The sequence below is a fragment of the Camarhynchus parvulus genome, chromosome 25 (assembly GCF_901933205.1).
Source record: "Camarhynchus parvulus chromosome 25, STF_HiC, whole genome shotgun sequence".
NCBI lineage: Eukaryota > Metazoa > Chordata > Aves > Passeriformes > Thraupidae > Camarhynchus > Camarhynchus parvulus.
In genome coordinates, this window is record NC_044595.1 from 772,370 (window position 1) to 786,581 (window position 14,212).

General features: G+C 53.5%; 1 protein-coding gene across 1 annotated transcript; it reads left to right on the forward strand.

Moving 5' to 3' along the window:
• The first annotated feature begins 1,831 nt into the window (after window positions 1–1,831).
• On the forward strand, window positions 1,832–3,109 carry LOC115913278 (loricrin-like). The gene is made up of 2 exons (XM_030965213.1): window positions 1,832–2,444; window positions 2,529–3,109. The coding sequence occupies exons 1-2, from the start codon at window positions 1,832–1,834 to the stop codon at window positions 3,107–3,109; spliced, it is 1,194 nt and encodes a 397-aa protein (XP_030821073.1).
• Window positions 3,110–14,212: the final 11,103 nt, after the last annotated feature.

Consider the following 14,212-nt stretch of genomic DNA (forward strand, 5'->3'; position numbering starts at 1 on the left):
GCAAGTCCCTACAGGCTGAAGGCACGGAAGGGATCAAGGTGTTGAGATCCTCAGGAGTACAACACCCACACGCCAGAGCTGGGAGCCAGAACAGCGGTGACACCTCAGATCTGGAGATGAGAACAGAGATAAGGCCATGGGAGGGACTCCAAAGCTGAACGAAGGAAGCCCCTGCACGTGTGTCCCCGCTGCTGGTGGCCCTGTCCCCATCCCAAGGGTGTCATGTGTGAGTGCTCAAAGTCACGTTCATGGTGACAGCCGGGACCTGCTGCTGCTGTCACTCGTCCCCACAAGAGCCAAAACCTCTATTAGTCCTTCCTCTGCTCAGCGTCCCAGGAGGGCGGATGCTGCTGTCAGGCTCCAAACACGCGTGACACAGAGCTGGTGCTGGGACAGCTGTGCTGACAAATTATCATCCTCCAGCAGGGAACACAGCCAGGTGACTCCCCCGCCCAGGTGTGGGTGGGGTGGCCACTGAAGACCCTCAGAAATTCCTGTTGAGGTAGAGGGGGTGTTTAATGTCCTAGAGCTCAAGGATCTTGATGGTCTTCAACGGTCAGGTCTTGATGGCCTTCAAGGGTCAGGTCTTGATGGCCTTCAAGTGCAACTTTTAAAACAGAAGGATTCCAAGGTTTTCCCCACTCCAGCCTGGAGACTGAGACCCCTGGAAGCTGGAGCTGAGCACAGACCTCCATGGAAATTCAACAGCCGCTTCCGCCTTGGGGTCACAAAAGACTGGAGGGAAATGTCCCCTTTGTCACTGCCACGTCCTCTGACACAGTTCTGGGCAGCTCCAAAGCAGGTAACTCTGTTGGGGTGGCACCTCTGGCCTTTCCCAGCAGGATGGACATGCTCCTGCTCCCCATCTTGCCAGTCCTTGAGGGAATTCTCCAAAATTTTCTGTGACTCTGCTCAAGCACATCCTTCATCCTTGTCCTTCCATCAATCTCTGGCTCCAACTCACTCCGCTTGGCATCTGTTCAGTCCCCACTCTGTCCTGAGCACCCAGGGAGCTCCATCCCAGCAGAAACACATCGGGGCCCCCCCAAAACAGACCCTGAGATGTCATTTGCCCCAAAAATTCGGCGCGAGGCTCCCGGAAGGGAATCATTAGGCGGAATTAGCGGCTGCGACACAGAACGGGGCTGATGCACCTCCTTCACATCTCCTCTGCTGCAGGTGAGTCAAGGAAGGAGGCAGCTGAGGCCAAGCTCTGTCAATAAATCTCTCAGCATTCCTTAGGGTGTCTCACTTCCCTCGGGAGCGCGGTGCAGCTGGTATAAAAGCTCAGCCATCCCAGAGCTCCTCATCCAACCCGGCCGAGCATCGTGACGTCCCCACCAGCACCGAAGGTAAGCCAGTGGATACGGAAACTTCTGGAACCTCTGGGCAGGGAGATCCCTCCACCAGTTTGTCTTTGGGTGTTCTTTGAACCGTGGTGGCTCCAAAACCAACTGGAGGTGCCAACAGAGCTCCCTTCCTTAGACAGGGGCGTTGCAGGTGCAGCCCTGAAAGCTGAACTTTGAGCTGCTGAGTCAGTGTGAGACATCCAGAAGGATCCACACCATTTTTGAGGCGTGTCAGAGCATGTGTGCAAACCTCGGGAAGTGTTCCCAACCTCCCTGCACGCAGAGGGTTCCTGGAACCGTTGTGACCTGCAGAGAGCTCCCTGGGATGTCAGGACAGGTCTCAGGGTGGGAGTTTAAAGCAGGGCTGCAGAAGATGGGACAAGTCCTGGGAACTCTCCCCTTCCCGAGCTGGGAGGGCTCAGCTGCGTCTCCAAAGTTCTCCTTTCTGACAGCTCCGTTCCTTGCAGGGTCACTGCTCCAAGATGTGCTCCAGACAAAGCTCCGGAGGCTGCCATGGGATGTCCTCCCAGTCCAGCGGGTGCCACAGCCAGGGCTCCGGTTGCCACAGCTCCTCCAGTTACCAATCCCAAGGCTCCTCCTGCTGCGGGGGCGGAGGGGGCAAAGTCATCATCAGCTCTGGTGGTGGAGGAGGTGGATCCTGCTGCAGCGGGGGTTCCTCTGGATATGGGATGGGAGGGGGATACAGTGGTGGATCTTCAGGATCAAAGGGCATCATTGGAGGGGGAAGCAGTGGAGGATACTCAGGTTGCGGCATGGGAGGAGGGTACGGTGGTGGATCTTCAGGATCAAAGAGCATCATTGTAGGCGGGGGTAGTGGAGGTTCCTCTGGATGCTGCAGCGGAGGAAGCTATGGGATAGGTGGAGGATATGGTGGATCTTCAGGATCAAAGACCATCATTGGAGGGGGAAGCAGTGGAGGTTCCTCTGGATGCTGCAGTGGAGGATCCAGCTATGGAATGGGTGGAGGATATGGAGGATCTTCAGGATCAAAGAGCATCATTGTAGGTGGGGGTAGTGGAGGTTCCTCTGGATGCTGCAGTGGAGGATCCAGCTACGGGATGGGTGGAGGATATGGTGGATCTTCAGGATCCAAGACCATCATTGGAGGTGGAGGTTCCTCTGGATGCTGCAGTGGGGGCAGCTATGGGATGGGTGGAGGGTATGGTGGTGGATCCTCGGGATCAAAAACCATCATTGTAGGTGGAGGTAGTGGAGGTTCCTCTGGATACTGTGGTGGAGGATCTTCAGGTTATGGCATGGGTGGAGAATGTGGCGGTGTGTCTTCAGGAACCAAGATCATAATGGGAGAGGGAAGCAGTGGAGGTTCCTCTGGGTGCTGCGGTGGAGGATCCAGCTATGGCATGGGTGGAGGATACGGTGGAGGATCTTCAGGATCAAAGAGCATCATTGTAGGTGGAGGTAGTGGAGGCTCCTCTGGATACTGTGGTGGGGGATATTCAGGCTATGGCATGGGAGGAGGGTACGGTGGTGGCTCTTCAGGATCAAAGACCATCACTGGAGGTGGAGGTAGTGGAGGTTCCTCTGGATACTGCAGTGGAGGATCCAGCTATGGGATGGGAGGAGGATGCGGTGGTGGCTCCTCAGGCCAGACCATCATCATCAGCTCTGGAGGTGGCGGCGGAGGCTCCTCGCAGCAGAAATGTCCCATTGTCATCCCCAGCGTGGTGTCCCACCAGAGCAAGCAGAGCTCCTACTGGCCCTATGGCCAGCAGAAGTAACAGCCCCAGGCAGCTCCAGTTCTGAGTCTCTGCCATCCTTGCCTCCATCCCTGGCTCTGCTGCCTGGTCCTTCCCAGCGTGTCCTCTCCTGTCCCTGTTCCCTGGACACCCGTGTGAGATCTCTAGGACTGCCCTGCTGTGCCCTGCTCCTGGTGTTGGGGCACCTTTGATAAAGTTCTACCACTTTTTACAGCCAATAAATGTTACAATTGCTCAAACCTGCCCCTTTTTTTGGAAGTTCATTTCTTTCTTGAACCACCAACCTGCACTTCGTGGTCTTGGGATGCAGAAATGCCTCTGATGAGATGTTTAACTCCAAAGCCACCCGGTTTATTGCCCCAGAGGTTTTCCACTTTCATTTTCCACCTGGGCTCTGAGAGGGAGGAACAGAAGACCCCAAAATTCGAAGGAACCGCAGCACCAACACCCTTTAGGGCATGGTGCAGGCCCTCTGTGTCCTCTGAGGTGCCAGCACACAATGACCACCTCTATGGACCTGATGGGAGATGTGACCAAGCCCACCAAGCTCAGTTGGGAAGAGCAGGGGTTGGGGATGACCCAACAGCAGCAGGTGGCCAATAAAACATCCATGACAACATCCGCGGCCTTGCCATCCTCCCCTTTCCTGCAGCAAGCTGAGGGAACACCCTCAGGCGGTGCCAGGGGAGGCTCAGGGCGGACACCAGGAGGAATTTCCTCATGGAAAGGTTGTCAGGTCTTGGATGGGGCTGCCCAGGGAGGTTTGGAGTCCCCGTCCCTGGAGGCGTCCAAGGAAGGCCTGGACAGGTCACTCAGTGCTCTGGGCTGGCTGACGAAGCAGGGACAGGCTGGACTTGATGGTCTGGGAGGGCTTTTCCAACCTCAGGGGTTCTGGAATTCCATGATCTGTGCCCAGAGGGAAGCCTCACCTTCGAGCCAGCCAATCCAGCCCCGGGCCAGGCAAGAGGGAATAAAACCAGCATCAAATCCCTCAGGCTGCTCCAAATCTTCCTCCCGGCCTCAAAAATCCTCCCCTCCCAGGCTTTGCACCCTGTCCTGGCAGCCCCACAGCCCCACGCACGGATTTCTTCCTGGGGATGGGGTTTTGGCCAAAACTGGGACTTTTTGTCACCACGGCAGAACTTTCTGGAGCCGGTCCAGCCTCCAGGAGCTGGTTCCAAACCAGGGGAAGGAGATGAGAAAGAAGGAAGGGAGGGATGCAGTGGCATAATCCTTCATTAAAGCGTAATCCAGCCAGGCTGGGTTTAAGCATGGGGACATTCCCACCTCCGCAAATTCTGCCTTTAAGCTCTCTTTGAGCACCCTTGCAAAATTCCCACTTAGGGCATCAATCGCTTTGAACGAACTTCTGGCTCATGTGCAAATGTTTTCCTCGGAAAAAAAGCTCCCCCTGGAGCCACCGGGGAGGGATCAGGTTGTCACCAGAGCTCTGGGAGCTGTTCCTCCCCACGGTCCCTGCTCTGGATGGGCATTTTCCTACACCCACATTCCCACCCGCCTCTCCCGGGGTTGGGGGCCGGAGGATTCCTGCGTAGCCCAGGGCAGGGGCGCAGGAACGGGCTCATTACACAGAAGTAACAATTACAGCGGCGAAATGAGCAGTGTGAAGGGAGATATGGATCGGGAGTCAAAGCAAACACTGATATCGCAGTTTGGTAAATAAATCCTTCTCATTCCCGAGGGTGTCTCACTTCCCATACATGTTAAACGCCATATAAATGTTCCCGAGGCTGTTTAAGCTCCTCATTCAGTCGACTTTTACCTTCTAAATGTGTTTCCGATGGCTGAAGAGGGTAAGTCTCTTTTTTTCTCTGGGATTTTATCCTTTCCTAGTCATGGGATGCGGCTCATTTGATACCTTGGCTCGTGCTGGCAGCAGGACCCCTCTGCCTGAGCCAAATCCTCGGGGTTTAGGTGGGCTCCAGCTCTGTTCTGGGTCCAATCCCTGCGGAGAAAAGTGAAATCAAGGCACCAGAGCGGGATGCAGAGCGATGAGCAGGGTGAAAACCCAGATGGGTCTGTGGTGGGGCTGGCACGTGGGAACTGCGCAAGTTCTGTGGGTTTGAATGTGCAGGACACATTTTTATATCATTTAATAACAGCTGGACCTCAGAATGGCCACGAGCCTCTGTGCCTGGGCCAATCACATTCTGTAAAAGAATTTTGGGGCTGCAGTAACACAGCCAGGGTGGAAACTTTGATCCCTTGTTCTTGCAACAAGTGAGGAACAGAAATGAGGATGATCCCGGTAATTTTGCAGCTCTGTGGACATGAAGATGAATGGGGGAAGCCATGGCAGTTCTTAGAAGGGAAAATGATACATTCAAAATTTTGGATTCAGAACATATTTCAGCTTTTGGATTCTCTGGAAATCGAGGTGGAAAGAGGAAAGCTATCCCAGGAAAAGCCCACATATCCTTGGATTTGAAGGATAGGGGCTTGGAGCAACCTGGTGTAGCGGAAGGTGTCCATGCCCATGGCAGGGGGTGGCATTGGATGAGCTTCAAGTTCTTTTCCAACCCAAACCACTCCACAATTCCACGATTCTCTACCAGCTCAGTTTCAAAGCCTGGAACTGCCACATTGCCTGGCAGCTCCCCACCTGCCTTGGAACCAACACAAAGTGAAACGGTGCAAGTTCAGAGGTGTTTTCCTTTCCTCTTCCAGCTCCACCACTGGGGGTATTTTCCTCTCCTCTTCCAGCTTCACCACTGGGGGTGTTTTCCTCTCCTCTTCTAGCTTCACCACTGGGGGTGTTTTCCTTTCCTCTTCCAGTTTCATCACCAGGGGTGTTTTCCTTTCGTCTTCCAGCTCTACCACTGGGGGTGTTTTTCTTTCCTCTTCCAGCTCTACCACCAGGGGTGTTTTTCTTTCCTCTTCCAGCTTCAACACCAGGGGTGTTTTCCTCTCCTCTTCCAGCTTCAACATCAGGGGTGTTTTCCTCTCCTCTTCCAGCTTCACCACTGGAGGTGTTTTCCTCTTCCAGCTCTGCCACTGGGGGTGTTTTCCTTTCTTCTTCCAGTTTTACCACCAGGGATGTTTTCCTTTCCTCTTCCAGTTTTACCACCAGGGATGTTTTCCTTTCCTCTTCCAGCTCTACCACTGCCTGCGGCGCAAATGGTCCGGGCGGAACCGGGGCTACAGCCGGGAAATCTCCCTGAGCCACGGCGGCTTCTGTTCGGGCTCCTTCACCAACCGCCACGGCCGCGCCTCCTTCTCGTGCAGCAGGGACTGTTCCGTCACCTACAGCCGGAGACCCTCGTCCTGCCCGCCCCTGCCAGCGCCAGCCCCCTGCAGCATCTCAGGGGGGTTCTCGTGTGACGTCAACGGCTCCCTCGTGGTCAGCAGTGGGGACTGTGGGGTCACGTCTGCCTGGGACCCCGTGGTGAGGACGGTCCCGGTTTATGGCTCCGGAGTGGGGTTGGGGTACGGTGGTGAGGATGTGGGGTCGGGGTACGGTGGTGAGGATGTGGGGTCGGTCATCAGCAGCGCAGGGGGAGGTGGAGGATCCGTCTACCACGGAGGGAATTTGGGAGTGGCGGAGGGAGCAGGGGCTGGGTATGGGTACTCTGCACCCCTGAGTGACACCCTAAGCACTGGAGGGGTCTCTGAGGGCTCAGGGTACTACGGAGGAGGGTATGGATATGGGACATATGGGACTGGGGTGTTGCCCGGGCCAGAGCTCAGCCCTGCGGGCGGGGAATGCGCCCAGGTGGTGCAGCAGAAATGCCCCGTGGTCGTCCCCACCATCAAGAGCCAGCAGTGCAAGCAAAGCACCCACTGGCCACCCATCCAGAAGAAATGAGCGGCCCAGCAGCCTCTTCCACATCCCAAATGTGCCCCTGGATGTGCCACGGTGGAATTGTCCCCCCTAACGGCGTCATTACATCACAGAGCTCTGCATTCCTCATGTGGGGCTGTGCTGACAACAGCCCCCCAGGAGCCGCTGGAAAAAGGGGTTTGTGCTGTGGTGATGGGAAAAGGTTCTTTTCTCCATCTCCTCTGGATCATGGGTTGGAAAATAAAACCTCACAGTCCGCGCATAATTTCAATATTGGGATGGTTTCTTTCATTTCTGGCTCCTTCACCCAAAATGCAAATGGATCCTCAAGGAATCTCCACAACACAAAATGCAAATGGGTTCCTCAAGGAATCTCCACAACACAAAGGACATTTTTCATGTGTATTTAACACCCAATTTAAATGTAAATTTTATGTTCATACAATTAAAATACATCACTTTCAACTGCCAGAGGAGTTCAGGTGGTGCCAGACTCTCCTCAGTGGTGCCCAATGACAGGACAAGGGTAAACCAAACCCCAATTCCACCTCAGCAAAAGGGAGAATTTATTTCCATGGAGAAGGCAGAGCCCTGAAAGGAGTGGGGTCTCCCCTTCCAGAAACATCCCAACCCCACCTGGACATGTCCCTGTGCCCCCTGCTTCCTCAGGAGATCTCCCTCCCAACCCCAACTACTCCAGAATTTTGGGATTTTGCTCTTAATTCTGGGATTCTGGTCATTTCTGGAGCTGCTGTTCCCACCCCGTGGAGCCCCCCCAAGAGCCTCAATAAGGAGATCTGCCAATCTCCCGGGGGATTTCCGACTGATTATTATTTACAGCGTGACCTGGCAGTGAAAGGTTGTTTACCTGGCTCCTGCCCCGATGGCGAAACCCCGAGCACGTAGAACCTCGTGCATGAGGCAACTCCGAGGAGCTCCTTGGCTTCGTCCCCATAACCTGCTCATGGCATTTTTTTTTTTTTTTTGATAGGATCAGGCCCTAAATTAAGCACGGGGAGAGGACGGTTCCAGCGCTGGTTGGGACGTGGGGTTTGCCCAACGTTTAATCTTCTCTTGTTTGACTCATCCAAATACTTGTTAGGAAGGGGAGAAAAAACCACACGTAGATCTGGGTCCATTTAAAAGTGAGACATAAAATCATATTTTGTTTTTTACCTTTCTGCTTTCACCCACCTGGGGGGGATTTTGACATTTTCAACTCAGTAAAAATCCAGAAAACTTTTCCCTGAAACACCAAAGACCCAAATCCTCTGAGCTCTAAACCTGTGTTTGATGCCACGGGATCCTTCACACGTAAATTGTCATAAGATCATCATGTGGGGACAATTACACAAGATTTTGTCACCAACCCTATTAAATTCCATTCTAAAATTAGGCAGCGTTATCATTTATTTGCTTTTATTTTTATTTCTAAAATCTACCACTCCATTATTGATATTTCTGTGGGTTTCCTTCCTTCATTAGGACAAGCAAAAAACCCCTATTCAATTCTATTCTAAAATTAGGCGGCGTTATCATTTATTTGCTTTCATTTCTATTTCTAAAATCTACCACTCCATTATTGATATTTCTGTGGGTTTCCTTCCTTCATTAGGGCAAGCAAAAAAACTCTGAAAGCTCAAATAAATTCCTAGAAAATTCTGCAAAACCAAGCCCAGAGCCTTCAAATATTTGTGCTTATCCAAGTGATTGAAAACCACCTCAAAATTTCAGTCTACCCCAAAACAGAGAAAACACTTGAAAATCCCATTTTTTACTACCTGGTTCTGGAGTCTCCTTTCAAAGGACACTCCCAAAGTTTGGATGGTTCAATATTTAATAAACCCAGGGCGCACAGGTTTGCACCCAAGGCTGGACACGAGGAGCCTGAGCTGATCCGCCCTCCCCAGAGCTCAGCTCCAGCCTGAGGCTGGGAGGAGTCCCAGGCTGGGTTTTATCCTTTTGCACAGCGAGGTTTCCTCCCCTCTCCTTGCACAACAGGGCAGGGACGAGTCATCCTGTGAGGAGCTCTGATAACACAGGAGTCATCCCAAAGCCTGGTAACTCATTCCCGACTCTGATAAGCCAGGACTCATCCCAAACTCTGATAAGCCAGGACTCATCCTGAGCCTGTCTATGCTTGTCAAACCAAGGCTCCTCTCCTGCAGTTGTTGGTAAACAGGCTGAGCAGTAAACACAACTCTGGCTTCTGGATGAAAGTCTCCAACTGGCGCCTCTGGAGAGAAACTCCAGGAATTGTTTCAGTGATAGCAAACAGAGCCACCCCTCGGCTTCAGGACACCTCTGCCCGACAAAACCCCACCACCCCTCGGCCTCAGGGCACCTCTGCCCAGCCAAAACTCGTGGCTCCATGAGGGATTTCAGGTGGGAAGTGAGTGAGAACACATCAGGAGTCCTGCTGGAATTCCATGGTCGGGAGGGGAAATGAGAAGCCGGGGATGTTGCGAAGCCATGGTTGCATCCACGATTGCACCACCCCAGTGCTCTGCACCCAGGTGCTCCCATCCTGCCCCCAGGGAAGAGCTGGTGGAGCTCAGGATGCGTGGGGAGCTCGGATGTGTGGTCTCTGACCCAGCATTTTACTCACAGCTTACTCACGGGTGCAGGGTTTGCACAAGCGGCTTCCGTCGGCACTGGTTTCCCATCGTTGCTCCAAAGCCCGGCAAATAAAACAGTAAAATATGAGAAAAAATGGAAATTTTCAATGAGGAATTCCATGTGGGGCATCTCGGGGTTGGCCAGGAAAAACGTCAGCAATGAAAATCGGTGGTGGCTGTGTCAGTGATGGTGGAATGGCTGTAAAACCAGGTGGGACAGAAACTCCAGGAGTAGATGACCAAGTAGATGGACACAGGTGGGCAATCACAGAACCAGGGAGCCACAAAAGCTCGGAATCCCTGATCTCACAGCCACAGAACCCCAGAACAGCAGGGGAGCAGGGTCACCTGGCACAGGTGACACAGGGACGCATCCGGGAGGGTCTGGAATGACCCCAGACACTCCAGCTGTTCCAGGGGAGAAATTCTCCCTCATGTTGAGGAAACCTCGTTACATTTCTGGGGAACTCACAGGTAGGAGCCAACGCTTCCAGCCATGGCCTGTGCCACCAGCTGGGTTTGCCAGGTCACCTCCCAGCCTGAGCCTCCCATGGTGGCCACAGACTTCACCATCCTGGTTTTGTTCCTTTGGGAAGTGGCCCCGCCAGAGAGGGGACCCTCGGCTCACTTCTGGCACCTGCAGGTTCCTCACACGATGAAAATTACTTTAAAGATGTTTTCCAAGCACATCCAACCAAGACTTTCTAAGAATTCACCATTTTTCACGGGGACAACCTGAGAACGGTGGTTTTTCTCCACAAGAACCCCAAGGTTTTTCTCCTGCCGAGACCAGCTGGGGAGGACGGGGCACCGGGACCTCTCCTTCCTGCCAGACTCCAGGTGAGAGGTTTCGGGAGGACAGGAATCCCAAAACTCGCCACCTTTGCCGCCCGTTTTGCAACCTAAAATTCATCGTGCCGTGAGCGTGAGCCAGCCCCTGCCGCCCACACGGTTTTCACCCCGAGCCCGCCAGGGGCAGGGCGCAATTAAAGCTGTGTAAGACGAGGAAGACAATCCAGAGCCTGACAAGTCAATCAAAGAAATCGGGTGGAAGGAGCTTTTGAAGGTGATGGGTAATTAGGGGTGGGGCTGTTTTGTAAATACCTTGGTCATTTTTCCCCTCAGGGCGTTATTGCATTTTCAGGAAGGGACTTGGGAACTGTATAAAAGTCCTTGGAGGGGAGAGCAACTCATTCACTCAGCTCCGTTCATCCTTCAGAGCCTTCACAGCCCAGGTGAGTGCCTGCTAAGCTTTAATTCCAAGGAGAATTCCCTGCACTGAGCTGAGCTTTGCTCTGGGGGCATTTCCTGAGAGCCAAATCCTCAGCTCTGTGGCTGGGGCTGTTTTGTGCTCCTAAAAATCGGGACTGCTTATGCTGAGAGGCAAAATTTATTACCTGTAGTTATATTTGGATTATTCCGGTGCTTTCCAGCATTCAAAGGACAAACTGGAAATTAATAAAAGTAAAGAAGAGGGATTTTGGGATGAATGGGAGACAGCAGGCTGATTTTTCATAAGGAACCTCGGGGTTAAACTGGGAATTTTAATTGCTTTTATAAGCCTGACTCCTTTAATAAGCTCCTTTGGAAAACATTCAGGAGATGAAAGTATTACAATTTCTTCCTTGAAGTATTGAAATTTCTTCCTTGAAGAAATTTCTTCCTTGAAGAAATTTAGGAAAGGACAGAGAGGGTGGATTTAAACTGCGAGAGGAAGGAGCAGCAGGATCCTCTTCCAGCTCAGCATCCTGGATGATTTTTGCCTCCCTGAAATCCCAGCAACCCTCGGTAGGGTGTTGGGATGTGCGCAGAGGATTTTCCTTGTGCTCAGGAAATTTGGCCTGGAGGGAGCAGAGGACACGAGGAGGGAGGAAGGCAGAGGAAATTGTCTTTATTTTGGGCACCTGCCTTTGGAAGTGGATTTTTCCAGGGCTTTGCCACCAGTCCTGGCTCTGCCAGGGCCCCTCGAGGCTACGAGATTTTTGGGGTTCTTGCCAAGATGCCTCTTGCTGGTGTGGGATATCCCAGCATCACACGGAGCATCTGTTCCTCCAGGAGCATCCCGGGATGCAGCCAAGGAAGAGCAGGGAAATGGATGAAAAAATAGCAGGGGAATGGCTCAAAAAATAGCAGGGGAATGGCTCAAAAAATAACAGGGAAATGGTTGAAAAAATAGCAGGGAAATAGCTCAAAAAATAGCAGGGGAATGGCTCAAAAATAACAGGGAAATGGCTCAAGGGAGAAAAGGGAAATGGTTCAAAAAATAGCAGGGAAATGGCTCAAAAATAGCAGGAAATGTTAAAAAATAAGGGAAATGGCTCAAGAAGAACAGGGAAATGGCTCAAAAAATAATGGAAATGGCTCAAGGAGAACAGGGAAATTACTCAAAAAATTGCTTGGCAATGGCTCAAGGAAGAAGAGGGAAATGGCTCATGGGGCCCAGCAGAGCCCTGAGGGCTGCTGTGGGGTCTCATGGGGGTGTTCAGATGGGTCCAGTCTGATCCAGCACTGTGGGAACGAAGCCCCAAACTGGGGGAACTGGGTGGGCAGAAAGGCAAATCCGGCCGGGGAACCTGGGAGCGATGCAAACCGTTCCCTCCCTGCCCCTAACACCAACCTCCTCTCCTCCCCAGCTCCCCAAGCCGCCCCGAAGATGTGCTCCCGTGAGAACAGAGGCTGCCACAGCTCCGAGAGCTCCTCCTGCCACGGCGGCGGCTCCTCCTGCCACGACAGGGACCGCTCCTGCCACGGCTCCGAGGGGCTGGCGTGCCACGAGGTGACCCCGGTGCCCGACGTCACCCCCGTGGTGGTGCTGACCCCTCAGTGCCCGGCGGGCACCGGGCAGGTGCCCCTGGCCCAGGTGCCGTGCCAGCAGCAGCAGCAGCAGATCAAGCAGCCGGTGCAGTGGCCGCCGCAGCAGCAGCAGAAGTGAAGAAGCTCGGAGCTGCTCCCTGTCCCTGAGCTTGGACAGGCCCTGCCTCATCCCTGCGGCCCTTTTCCCTCCTCCTGAGAACCCCCGAGTGGCATTAGCGCGGTGGAATTGGGATTTGTTCTTCGTTCCCTGCTCCTGCCTCCAGTAGCAAAGGTGTGATGTTGAATTAAAGCCTAAAAGCTCATCAAAACCTGCTGGCGTCCTGGTGTTTTTCCACTGCTTTTCCTTTATCTCTGGCATCGTTCCCCAGCCTGTCTGGGCTGAGGGGAGCTGCTCTCCGCAGCTCCCTCCCCTTTCCCGTGGCATCCCAGAGGCTGGGGTGGCTCAGCCCTGCAGTCCCCACACCTTGGGCACCTGCCAGGCTGATTTCAAAATCTGTCTGGGGCTGAAGGTGCGGATCAGGCTCTCTGCAGCCCCAGCCCTTGGCTCGGAGCCTCAGCCCCTCATGGGCACGTTGAGAAGGGTTTGCAGTTTGTTCGTGGCTGGTGAGCACAGAGCAGGCTCTGTCCTGGAAGTCTGGAAATCCCTGATCTCCCTAAAGAGGAGGACACGAGCAGAGGAAGGACCACGTCGTGCTCAGTGTCCCTTCTGGCCCCTCTAAAACGGAGAATTTGGGGTTAGATTGGTCTTTTCTGGTCTCCCTGCTTTGAGAATCTGTGTTCCCTGCAGGAAATCCCAGAATGCCAGAGGAACTGAGGGTGGAAAAGCTCTCCGAGACCTTTGAGGGCAACCTGTGCCTGATGCCCACCTTGTCACCCAGCCCAGGGCACTGAGTGCCACCTCCAGGCCTTCCCTGCACACCTCCAGGGATGGGCACTCCAAACCTCCCTTTCCAAGTCCTGACCACCCTTCCCAGGAGGAAATTCCTCCTGATGTCCCCCCTGAGCCTCCTTTTCTCCCAGCTGAGCCCGCTCCAGGAGTTCTCCAGCCCCTTCCCCAGCTTTGTTCTCTTCTCTGGACACACTCCAGCCCCTCAATGCCCCTCTCGAGTGAGAAAAAAAACATTCCCATTTCCTCCCGAGGTTTTAACTGACTTGAACCATTAAAGTTATGAGCCCCCCTTGTAGTTGTGGAAGGGGGAAAAGGAATTTCAGATCTGCAGTTGGATTTCTCACTGCACCAGGCTGATTTCTGTGGGGTTTGGGGCTCTGTGGGATGAGAGCAGCACTGTGTGTAATGCACAAGATATTTAATTAGCCAAGGGTTCATGACGAACCTGGGAAAGGAACGAGAAAGGTGCTATTAGCGCTGGTTTTATTACTGCTCTTAATTAAAATAACGAGGAGCCTCAATGCCAGGTGTGAGGTCGGTGATTGCAGGAGCAGGGAATAAACATCAGGGTTGGGAACAGGCTCCAGCCTGGCTTGGGGACATCCAGGGGTGCCAATCCCTGTCCCCCCTCACCCAGCCTGGGCCAACCCAGCCAGACCAGCGGCTCCAGGCTGGCTTTGAGTTCTGGCTTTGTGGGAAGGGCAGATAAAATCTCCAGGGCGAATCCTTTCCAAGCAATCCGAGGTTTCACCTCCGCTCCCGGCTGAGCCGGAGCCATCCAGGCTGTGCCACCCCATGGAAGGAAAGATTTTTGGCAAGGGCCCGAGGAGCAGAGACAGGGAATCTCTCCCTGGAGAGCTGGAGTGGTGTTATCTCCACACACATCTGCAGAGGGAAGCAGGAAAGGCTGCAGGAATCCAGCAGGAAATTGTCCCCACCTTCTCCTCCCACAGCAGCCAAGGTGCTGAAACCCTGCAGAGAAATTCCCTGGGCATAAAAAA